Source organism: Phaseolus vulgaris, chromosome 4, assembly GCF_000499845.2.
Source record: "Phaseolus vulgaris cultivar G19833 chromosome 4, P. vulgaris v2.0, whole genome shotgun sequence".
Classification (NCBI taxonomy): domain Eukaryota; kingdom Viridiplantae; phylum Streptophyta; class Magnoliopsida; order Fabales; family Fabaceae; genus Phaseolus; species Phaseolus vulgaris.
The window spans coordinates 38,881,542-38,893,668 of NC_023756.2; the positions used below are offsets into that span (position 1 = coordinate 38,881,542).

At 32.4% G+C, this 12,127-nt stretch overlaps 1 protein-coding gene across 14 annotated transcripts; it reads right to left on the bottom strand.

Moving 5' to 3' along the window:
- Positions 1-2,146: 2,146 nt before the first annotated feature.
- Positions 2,147-10,241, bottom strand: LOC137837604 (short-chain dehydrogenase TIC 32, chloroplastic-like). Of its 14 annotated transcripts, none has more exons than XM_068646640.1 (8): positions 10,027-10,241; positions 9,051-9,282; positions 8,809-8,888; positions 8,354-8,507; positions 7,868-7,964; positions 5,887-5,974; positions 4,232-4,291; positions 2,147-2,481 (listed from the first exon to the last, which is right to left on the bottom strand). In XM_068646640.1, exons 1-8 carry the CDS (start codon positions 10,130-10,132, stop codon positions 2,408-2,410), a joined length of 891 nt encoding a protein of 296 aa, XP_068502741.1. In that variant the 5' UTR covers positions 10,133-10,241; the 3' UTR covers positions 2,147-2,407. The 14 variants fall into 14 exon arrangements, with proteins under 14 accessions (XP_068502741.1, XP_068502742.1, XP_068502748.1 ...); XM_068646641.1 differs by having other exon boundaries at positions 7,886-7,964; positions 10,027-10,238; XM_068646647.1 differs by having other exon boundaries at positions 4,195-4,291; positions 7,886-7,964; positions 10,027-10,238.
- Positions 10,242-12,127: the final 1,886 nt, after the last annotated feature.

Below are 12,127 nucleotides of genomic sequence, written 5' to 3' on the forward strand. Positions count from 1 at the left end.
CTGGTTTATGCAGTACTTATCTAATATGGTTATTCTTTCTAATATTATTTTCCCTGTAGTGATTTATCTATTAAAATCATGTTTAAGTTACGAAAATTTTCAAATAAAATCTTTATAACTTTTAATTGGAATCCTGAATAGAAAAAGGAAGTCTTTTGAACAATTTGAGAACTTTCAATTAAGTTCTTAAACTATTTTTTTAATTGGAATCCTATATTAAAAAGTTAAGTTCATTGGATTAGTAAAAGTCTTTTTAAAACCACAAAAATGTTAATGTTAAGATTTTAAAGATCACAGGGATTCAATTAAAAACAATTATATGTTCAAGGTTGTAATGAAAACAAATTTTAATATAAGCTTATTTAAAAAATTCGAATGGTTCAGGAACATTGTTATTTAACTTAAAATGTTACAATTTGTATCGAAATTATTTTAATATTTTCTTCGAGTTTGATTGGATTGCATTTATACCGAGGTACGTACTCATACTCGACCGCTTCTTCCTGCACCTAAGCCACCTCCATAAATTTTAAAATTTCTAAAATTACCTATTAGTAATGGTTTATACCTAATTAAAAACTCAAAAATTACAACTTCTAAATTATAAAATTACCTATTAGTAATGGTTTATACCTAATTAAAAACTTAAAAATTAGAACTTCTAAATTACATAATTTGAAACCTATTTAACAGTTCACAATTACCGGATTATGTAATTCAAAAACTATTTAAAAAAATAAACCTACCATATTACATAATCCAAAACTAAAAAATTACCACTTTCAGATTATGTAATCCAAAACCTATTTAACAACTAACAAAGTCGGATTACATAATTTGGAATTTATTTCAGAAAATAAACCCACCAAATTCGTAATCCAAAACCTATTTAACAACGACCAATATCGGATTATTTAATTTGGAATTTATTGAAACTTTAAACCCTACCGGATTACGTAATTCAGAAGACAAAAGTTACAACTTTTGGATTACATAATTCATAACCTATTTAACAACAAACAATATCGGATTACATAATCTAGAACTTATTTAAAAAATAAATCTACCGGATTGCGTAATCCGAAATCTAACTAAACGCTCACTGGATTACGTAATTTGAAACCTATTTAATAATTTAAAACTACCAGATTACTTTATTTCCACCAAATTCAAATTAAAAAGAAAAACCATTTAAACTACTAACATAGTGTTTGGAAGAGAAATGGGATGAGAGGTTTAGGCAAGAGAGGATGTGGATAATTTTTTTTTCCTAAAACTCCTTTTTTTAGAATACATTTTTGAATTAAGAAAAATTCTTTTTTGGAATGTATTTTTAGATTTTGTGTTATGGGTTTTCTTTTCCATATTTTTTTTTATTTTAGAATTTATTTTTTTAGCATGAAATTTTAATTTTTAAATTGTATTTTTCAATTCTAGATTTTTAAATCCTGAATAGGGGATAAATTTGGAAAATTTAAAAGGTAATAAGGTACAAGTTCAAATTAGTATGGTCCAAGAAGAATTTGCCTCATTTTTATTGATTTACTGATTGATCCCTTATCAAAACCATGCAAAAAAAAAGAAGAAAAGAATAGAACTTTCCTTTCCAATGACTTGCAACCTCCAACAATGAACCACCCTATTAATTTCATGCTGTAAAATTGAATAAAATTACTTGCTTGTAGAGATACTTGTAATTTGAAAAAAAAAATATAGATTCCAATATATAAGACTTTCTAAAAGGGATGATGGGAGCCTTATTATTAGTGCAAAAGAATATGTTCAGCAATAACATGATTAATTCTCAAATGTGCACACCACAGACAAAGTTGCGTTACTTTTAAGCCATGTGATTCCGCAGGTAATTGATCTTGAGCCTGACATAAACCATTAGTTAATTGAAATTGGAGCATAATCAGACATGTCACATTAAGTCTAGCTATGATAAATTATGATCTGAGGTTTTGTATCTAACATGTTCAATTTCTATCCATAAAATAAAATTAATCAGATGTTAATTAATTAAGCGTAGTTATCATTTGGTGCTTCTTTCTCTCTTTTGACTGTCATGTTGTGGGATCATTCACTTCCTAGTTGTAAGATATTTGAGTTACTCACAGAAAAAACAACAATAAAAAACAGCAAATAACTGTAACAAAAAACACAATCAAATACATATCACCTACAAAAGTGCAGTTTATTTAGAGACAAGATCAGATTACAAGTATATCTCAATTCGGTAATGAGGTACTGTACAAGGGAAAACTCTAGTAGTGATTTTTAATGGATCATTGTCCCTATTGGTTAGGTAACATAATATCAAGATTTGACCAAATTTGAGCTATGTTCCCACAGTTTCCTTGCCAGCTCTGGATCAGCTGCTTGTGAACTTGCTTCAGCTAAGTTACTATCTCCAAAGTAACGGCCAGTCAACCCTTTCAATTGTGGATGCAATGCAACGTAACATGTAGTTGCTGCTCCCTATGTTCAGAGGAAAAAATGTATATTAGGTGATACCAGCTACCAAGAAAAACCATACTACTCTAAGAAAACTATATGAAAAAACAAACATTTTGCCTTTTTCATTTCCACAACTGGTCATATAAAGGCCTGAATACATTATTCCTACAAACCAGTCAAACCCATCTGTCCATTTTGGGTAATAGAAAAGATTTCTAGCAAACAACTCATGGTGTAGGGCTAATATAGTCCTTTAGTGAAGTGGGCATAAATATACTCCAAATTGGTCTATTATGAGTGCCAAGTCCACTAACAAGACTACCTCCATGACAATAACCAGTCCTCAAGTTGATAGAAGGTCAATAGTGTGAGGTGGGAACGCCTTGAGAGGGCCAATAGGGGTAGATTGGATTGGGATTAAGTTATGCCATGGTTGGGATTGGGCTAGATTTTTGTGTGTGGATAGAAACGTAAGGGAGGTTATGAGACTATTGGGTGGGTGGTGGATAGAAACCCAGTTGGACTCTAGAGTAAGAAGAGTTGTCCAACTGAGAGGTGAGGATCCCTAAAATAAATGTCAGGAAGTAAGTCTTTATTGAGAATTTATCTATTGCATTGAGAAATGAAAAAAAGATTGTGTGTAAAATATCTTATTTCTCAATATGTTTGCACTAACAATCTTTCTACTAAACATTGAGACTTATTGGTTGTCACAAAAATTCCTGTCTCAGCCTAAGAAGCCATGAAAGTGAACAATAGACTCAAATCATGAGAGGAGATGAATGCATTAGAAAGAAACTCAACATGAGATTGTTAACAAATCAAGAGGCAAGAGGGTTGTAGGACGTATGTTTCTTGGAGAAAGTCTAGTAGCATATATATAAGCAAAAAACAAGATAAAGTATTTCATTCTAGTACAGAAGTTAAATTTCAAATCTTTGCTCAAAGTGTATGAAAGACTTTGGATGAAAATCATACTAGATAACTTTAAAATAAAGGATGACATCCTTATGCAATTTATTATGATAACAAGTCAATTATGAGCATTGTCTACAATCCATAACAATGGGATAGACTCAAACATAATATTGACACAGAGGTCTTGTGGTTAGAACCCATTTCCCAACAAGACTTGAACATTTTTACTGAGAGGCTTCCCTAGGGAAAATTCCAGGATCTTCCAGGTATATTGGGAATGATCAATATTCATTTACCAACTTGAAGGTAAGTGTTAGAAATAGTGGATTATTAGGATAAAAATCTCTCCAATATCTCCCAAGTGATTAGGAGAATATATTTTTAGAATCTTTTCATTCATTTTGACCTACTTTTATTTCCTCAATTTGAAGAGTTTGATTATTACAAATATAGATGATAGGAATGTAATTGGTATGGTTGTTATCAATAAAATAATTCTTTGTTTTCTTACATGGTTCAAGTGGAACCAAATAATTAATTAAACCAATTAAAAGAAGCTTTTAGGAGTTGTAACCATTTTCATAAGTAGTTTATAAGGTCTAGCCAATTTCCTTGTACTTGTTTACCAGAAAATTGTGCTGTATTAAATTGTAATCTTATAAGGGAGAACTGGACAAACCAGTCTCAACAAAGATTTTTCCTAGTGATAACAAAATAGAGTTTGTCTCTCTTTTTCTTTGGATATAAAATATAATACATTCAAATTTCCTCCACCTTTTTTTATTATTTCATGTAAGTAATAATAGTTTACCTCACCTAGTCAGATAAGGCTTTATTGTTGGGTTTCAAATACCTAATCCGTTTACCTGCTGAATATTTTTCATCACATATTTACCAAGTAGACCAACAACCACTGCATAAAATAGGAGCAAGCTGTCAATATAACAAGCTAAACAACAACATGCATGCATATCTTCAGATCTAAAGAAAAAAGCAGGCAACACCATCATATGTGATATATTTAAGATAAGGCATGATATACAAATATAAATTAGTGAATAGTGTCATGGGGCCTAAACCAACCTGTTCCACCCCCTCCCCGTGTCCTAACATCAAATGATAACCACATGACCATGTTTTTGACAGGTGAAATTAGTTAGTTTGGTCATCTCCTAATCTATACAGTTTTCAGTATCAGACCCAACTAGTAAATGTATATTAAGAAGAAAGGTGTTGGAGATCCCACATGAACTAGAGATTAGAGTCTTTCATTGTATATAAGTGGGTACAAACATCAACCTCATGAGCCGGTTTTATGGGTTGAGTTAGGCTTAAAGTCCACTTCGTATTATGGTATCAGAGTTATTTCGAGCCTATCCGAGCGAGTATTTGTTGGGTTTATAAGGCCACCCACTATCGGGCCGCTATCGGACCACCCATAATATATAGTCACACGCACGAGTTGACAGTCTCGGCGTGAGGGAGGTGTGTTGGAGATCTCACATCGACTAGAGATTAGAGTCTTTCATTGTATATAAGTGGGTGCAAACCTTAACCTCATGAGCCGGTTTTATGGGGTTGAGTTAGGCTTAAAGTCCACTTCGTAATAAAAGGTAATGAGAAAGATGAATCTTATGTATTTTATGAAATTAAGAAGAATGTACAGCGACACTGCGATTCTGTTTATAAAGATTTTACACTCAAAAAAAGGTTTAATTGATCGTTTGATCCCTATACTATACCTGTGTCAATTTTTCGTTTTAATCCCCATATTTAATCCCTATATAAACATTTTCTTTAATATTTAAGTCATTGTTATCAGTTTTCTGGTGGTGTAAGACTGCCTCAAAATGAAGTCATAAACACTAAAAAAATTGCTCATAAAGGGAGTAAAATACAGAGATGTTAGGTATAGAAACTAAAACAAAAAGTTGACCGAGGAATATAACAAAAGATTAATTAAACCTAGAAGAAATAAGTAAGAACTGGCCTAAAGTGTCAACTGAGCCAGCCTCCATTAGTTAGGTCTGTCAGATAGTCTTTAGTTTCTCTCAAATAAATAGAAATAAAAATGTAATTGAAGGCCATGGTTAGAGTTAGTTTTGGGTGGGACAGACCATACTCAAATTCTAGGAACAATATTTATAATTCACTAAGATCTTCTTTAGGAACCTGCTGTTTCAAGAAGAGGGTATAATAATAAAGATTTCTTCTCTTTATTTGTTCCATACTGTCATGCTAGATTCATAACAGCTGACATATCTGCACACAGTTTGTCACCTAACCTAAGAACTGAATTAATGGATGCTTGACAAAGGGTTATGATGGAAACCTCAATAGATATAGAAATGTTTTTTTTATTATCTTGGACCTAATCAGAAAGATTTTAGCCTAAACGGGAGAACCTAAAAATTGAAGTAAAACTATATGGACCAAAAATGTAATATAACATGTAGTGTCAGATGTAGTTTTCACGTACAGATAAAGCACCAAAGTAAAAGGAGTTACCATCTATTAAACTGTGATAACGAAATAGATTGGTGGCAATTGGTCCTGGGCTAATTGAGTTTGCAGTTATCTTTGTGCCCTCTTCCTGCTGCAAGTAAACACCAAGTAGCATGGTGACTGCTCTATTGTATGTCGATTTAAACTTTTGACAGTGATGATACTTTCAGAAATAAGAAAATGTTTTTTCAAAATAACAGAAACAGGTGCAACTTGTGATTTGGAAAAACCTCATAGATTTTGTTTATGATTCACTACTAATCTAAACAGATATGCTCATGGATGTACATGAATTATTTAGTAAACTATCATGCGGAACATCTTATTTAGCCTAGGACATCTTGACCTATGTATATAACTAATTCTTATTCAGGGACTTGACATAAGGCACCAAACATGTCATTAACCACTTACACCATATCATATTCTCCACAAAATCATCCATATGTATTTTGTTTGAGTTGTGACACAGGTGCATTCATATATATTCTTCTGGCTTAGATCATTTAGTGCGTGAAGCAAACAATTCACGGGGCAGACTAGCAGTTAGATCATGCATAAACTAGAGGTAAAGCCAAGTTGAGACTTATGTTATATCACATGAGCTCATTTTACATGTCAAATCAAAATCAGAAACGTACATAAAGAAAATAAAAATTGAAGCCACCAAGGCTGCATCCTCCCTCCATTTTGAGGTTTGGGGAGTGTTGAATGCATGCAAACTTGCTCCTATGAGCATAGAGGCTACTTCTATCAATTGTTGTTATGCTAAGGTTCACCCTCCCATCCCCATTTACAACCTAACTGATGTACAATAGTAAGAAACTCACTTATGCTTTGTTTGAATTGGATGATAGAAAGTGAGAGTGAAAAATGAAGGAAACAATAGTGGAAAGAGAGTGAAAATAAATAGAACGTAAAATATATTTATTTATTATTAATAATTTTATTTTCTTTTGTTTATTATTTTAATTTTATTTATTTTATTATAGTAAATAAAAATAAAAATACTAATAAAATCTCAACGATATAATTGATTATGTCTCGCTCATCGGTTTTCACAACTTTTTGGCCCTTGAAACATACATAGTGTAAAAAAAGTCTTTTAACATTTAAACAAATCACAAAAATGGTCTTGCCAAAAATAAAATGTCAAGAAAAGGTTGCCTAACCGAAAGAAAGTAAATGGCCTTCTAGCATAAGAAGCATTAATGGGAAAACTCTTAATTTGCTCTAAAGACAAGCCAGTTTTAAAAAGTCAAGTCAAAGAGTCCAGACCAACCAAATCATTGCTACATTCCAAGGTCCAAGCAACCTAACAGCCAGCTAAAAAGCACCCACTTCTATAGGCTAAGATCTTATATGTTGCATAACCCATTTTTTAACAAACTTGCAATGTCAAAGAGGAAGATAATTCTACCTTGTATTGTTCAAAGACAAAAAAGCTCACAAGTTACAACACAGAATTTGTCTCTCCTTACATACAGCAATAAAGCTTTAAGGTGTTATCTAAACAAAAAATGCACTGCATAACAAGTTTGAGTGAGCCAGAAAGAACCTTTTCAAGCTGAACTCAACCTTGTCATCACACTATCCTCATTACCCTCAAAATCACCACAATCCTAGCACACGGTTGAAAGAGATTGACACCTTCCTCATAAAAAGTGGCATTCACCTCTGGTCATTAATATCAGAGTGATACGAAATAAGAGAAAAGGTAACTTGTTTATCAATAAACACCCTGAGGAAAATATCTTACAATCCCCAACTCCAGTTTAACCACTCTTAAACTGTTCTTACATATGATAATTGCTTATTACAAACTGTTGGTTTCAGTAGTCCATCTCCACAACCATTTTCTTGATAATCTAGTCCCCTCACTCCTGCCTCCCTCCTCTCATGTTTTCTTTATTTTGCTGGGTAAATAAACAGAATAATAAATACAGAAAAAGACTACTAGAAGAAATAACACATAATCAATAACCTCAACTAAGTTGGTCACCTTAAGCCGTCTGGCAAGCTCATTGGCATGCAAAACATTGGCAAGCTTTGACTGCCCATATGCAGACAAACTATTATACCTGTACATTGATAAGAAAAAAAAATATTGATCACTTAATATAAGTTTGGATGGAGGGGGGTTTGGAGGGAAAGCAAATGAATGACTACTTTTTCAATTCAATTTAACTTAAGATTTTATTATTTGAACATTTTTAAAATAGAAAAACTAAAATTAGATATTACTATGCAATGCTATACTTTTACTTATTTTCATAAAAAAAATAGTTTTACCAAATTTATAGATGAAAAATTAATCCCCTCTTTCCCTCCAAAACCCCTCCATTCCAACATATCATTAGTTTCAGAAACAATTAGTAATTACCAATGAAAAGGGGGTGAGCTGAGGGGATAACATAAAGCTAAAAACTGTCAACAGTACTAAACTTTATGCCATTAAACATATTGTTACCCTGATTCATCATTAATTTTATCAAATCTAATCCCTTCAGGATATGATAATTTATGACGTCTTGATGAGACATTCACGATCCTTCCCTCCTTCCTTTGTTCAATAGCAGTCTGTTTCATTGTTTCAAGCAATAAGTTTGTCAAAAGAAAATGACCTGCAAGGAGGGACCCATATATCTCAAATCCCCTAGTAAAGGAATAAGGTAAAATATTTATGTAAACAACTCAATTCTATACTATAAATAATTTCAGGTAAAAAAATGAAATGAAATTGATAGAATTTACAAAATTCATAAATTTTTTAAATTATCAAATTGAGATAGGGAAGTATACTCAGTATCTTTTTACATGACAATTTGAAACAATTATTGTTTTAAGCCCAATGAGTATAACAATCTATCAAATTCAATATTTGTGTGTGTATTTTCTTTGGACAGTTTAAGATGAGATTCTGACCTATATGGTTTGTTGCAAATTGTAATTCTATGTTGTCTTTGGAAAGCTTGAATGGTGTTGCCATGATTCCTGCATTATTACTTTGAATAGAAACTTAATTTTCAGTGTATGCAAATACAACAGCTTACGTTGAAATTTACCATCTTGCAATCTTCAAGCAAACAGCATTTTGATGAATGGTTAAAGTCACACAGAACACCAAAACATCCATTCAAAAAGTACATATGACAGTAGTAACATACACAAGTATATTTAGAGGAAGACCACAGGATTTGAATTGTGCTGCAAATTTCCTAACTGATTCCAGTGAGCTAAGGTCCAGCTCCATCATGCCAATTTTTGCAGTTGGGTTATCTCTTAGTATCGTTTCCTTGATCTCCGCACCAGCTGCCATATTTCTGATCCCCATAACAACATGGACACCGCGTAATGCAAGAACACGTGCAGTTTCAACACCAATTCCACTAGTTGCCCCTGCAATAACATGTATCACACAATGATAACAAGTCACTTGCCTAAAAAGACACAAAAAAAAAGGACAAAAATTACCATAAATTGAGCACCATGATGATGAATTAATTCCGCCAACATGTATTTCCCAAATCTACAACAACATACTTGACACAGCCACTCAACTAAATAGCAATAGATAAAAATGCAATAACTTTTTCATCCTTATCCGCAACCACAATTGTAGCCGCAACATCAAGGTTTCTGGGGTTTGGTCACAACTACAACTATGATAGCATCCACCCGCATTTTATTCACAAATTTTCACAATATCAAGGATTCTGACCAAACCGCTCAATGATTCTGGAAAAACCACCACTGCAACCGTAATTGACAACGTTGTTGACAAAACATAGGAGCATAATTCTCCAACACTCATTCAATACATGCAAAACCATGCAAACATGTCTCAAGCATAATCATCAAGACAAAAAGTGTGACGTTCTGTTCAATAACCATCAAGAGAATAAACCTATAGCATTTCATGATCTTCTTCCACTCTGTTCTCATTCTAAACAAAACAAAAATCCCAACCTAAAAGGTTGAAATATGGAAACATATTGGTTGAAAACAATATACCCATTTAAATAAAGTTTACATTTTTAAAAGGGCAAACTTCCATCTCATATGAACAACAATCCAATGATGAGTAAATTAAGGAAGAACAGAACAAATAAAGGACACCCATTTCCATTAGTCACGATTAACCTGTAACAATGGCAGTGAGGTGAGAGGCATCAATCCCTTGAGTAACTTCCTCAGCAGTAGAAGAAGCTGAGAATCCTGAAGGTCCTTTTCTTCCCAACCACCACATTATTTTCTCTTATCCTTCTCCCAAGTGAAGCTTTAATTTCATATTGTGTTGCGTTTCACTTTAATTTCTCACTTCAATCAAAATCCTACTTCGCAAAATCGTGTTCATTTTACCTACAAGAACAAAATAAACGTCTTTGAAAAATTCTGAATTATTACAAAAGATAATTATTTTATATCTTCACATAAAATACTAAATTTTTGAAGAAAATATAACATTAAATGAGATTTTTAACTAAGGTTTAATTTAACTTTTTACAGCACATTTTGTCATCTTTCTGTGAATTTTGTTACCAAATTATGAAATTTACATACTCTACTAATTAATTTTTTAAATTTTATGCATTTTGTTACCCAAACTTATATAGTCTGAATTGTTTGAGTGTTTATTAAACGTGTAAGACATTTTCAATTTGTTTCTTAAAAATTAATAAATTAAGAATAAGTTCTTGAAAGATTTATTTGTTACATAGAGTCTATACGATCAAAATGTCAACAAAATTCATGAGCTAGAACCAACTCGTGGGCTATTTTTAAAGTAAAATCTATTTAAAATTAAAATAAAAAAGTCACTTAAAGAAGATCTTTATACATATAAAAATATTTATTTAATTCAAATTCAAATTCAAACCTAGTATGAGAAAATCGATTAGGTTAGACCGACATCATCTTAAGCTGGTTGAGATGTGTCCATGTCAAGTTGAGTCAAGTCAAGTTTAAGTTAGGTCAAGACGAATCAGGTTTAGGTCATGTCAAGATGGATCGTATTTAGTTGAACTTGATCCAGTCTAGGTCTGCTCGAGTTTAGCCTCACCCAAGTCATGTCAAGTCAAGCTAAGCATGGGTTGAGACAAGTTAGGTTGAACAAAGTCTAATTTTGGCCAGGTCAAGTCAGGTTAAGACGAGTTGAGTCGAGTTGAGCTCATGTTAGCCTGAGTTGAGTTTGGTCCACCTTAGGTTGAGTAGATTTGGGCCACATTGAGCCAAGTTGAGTTGGGCCCAATTCGAACCGAGTCAAGTTGATCCCACATCGAGTCGAGTAGAGTTGGGCTAACATCAAGACGAGTTAAACCTATGTCGGATGTGGTCGTGTCTGTTGAACAAGGTGCTTTGATGTCTCAAAATCCAAGTGGAAAACTTGAAAACCTTGCTGATGTGTGTGTTGTTTAATTGTTTGAAACTTGTTAATTCACTTCTTAAGATGATCCAAGGTCAATTGAATCTTTACCTTTTTGAAAAGATGGATTTTCTAAAAGGGTGTGAAAATTGAAATGTCGAATCAAATGGTTGTTTGACATTTAATGGTTTTTAAAATGGTTTGGAAAAGCTTAGCTTTGTTTAGGCTTTGTTATCAAACAGATTCAACCGGTTGTTTCGATAAATCAACTACTTGTTTTTGTGAAAACCTTAACAAAATTCTGTTAAGTGGTTTTAATTTGTCTTAGATTTAATTACCTTATTCATCTCTACATTTGGGGACAATATTCAATTTAGTACACTGATTTTAAAAAAAATCAATTTGGTCCCTATGTTTTTTAAAATGTATCAAAATTGGTCATTTCCGTTAAATCTCACCTTATGGCGTCAAGTGTTGCTTATGTGGCAGAAAGAGTGTTTATGTGACAGCGAAAGATGTTTATGTGGCAGAGAAAGATGTTTATGTGGAGAGAAAGGTGAGATTGAAAGTTATTATTATTATTCTTATTCTTATTCTTATTCTTATTATATTATTATTATTATTATCGTTATTACCTCTCTCTCCACATAAACATCTCACTCTGCCACATAAACATTTTCTCTGCCACATAAGTAACATTTGACGTCGCAAGGTGGGACTTAACGAAAAGGACCAATTTGGATACATTTAAAAAACATAGGAACCAAATTGATTTTTTTTTAAAACCATTGTACTAAAGTGAATATTTACCCCAAATTTAGGGACGGATAAGGTAATTAAATCTTTGTTTTAAATGATTCCAATAACTTCTGATTTTTG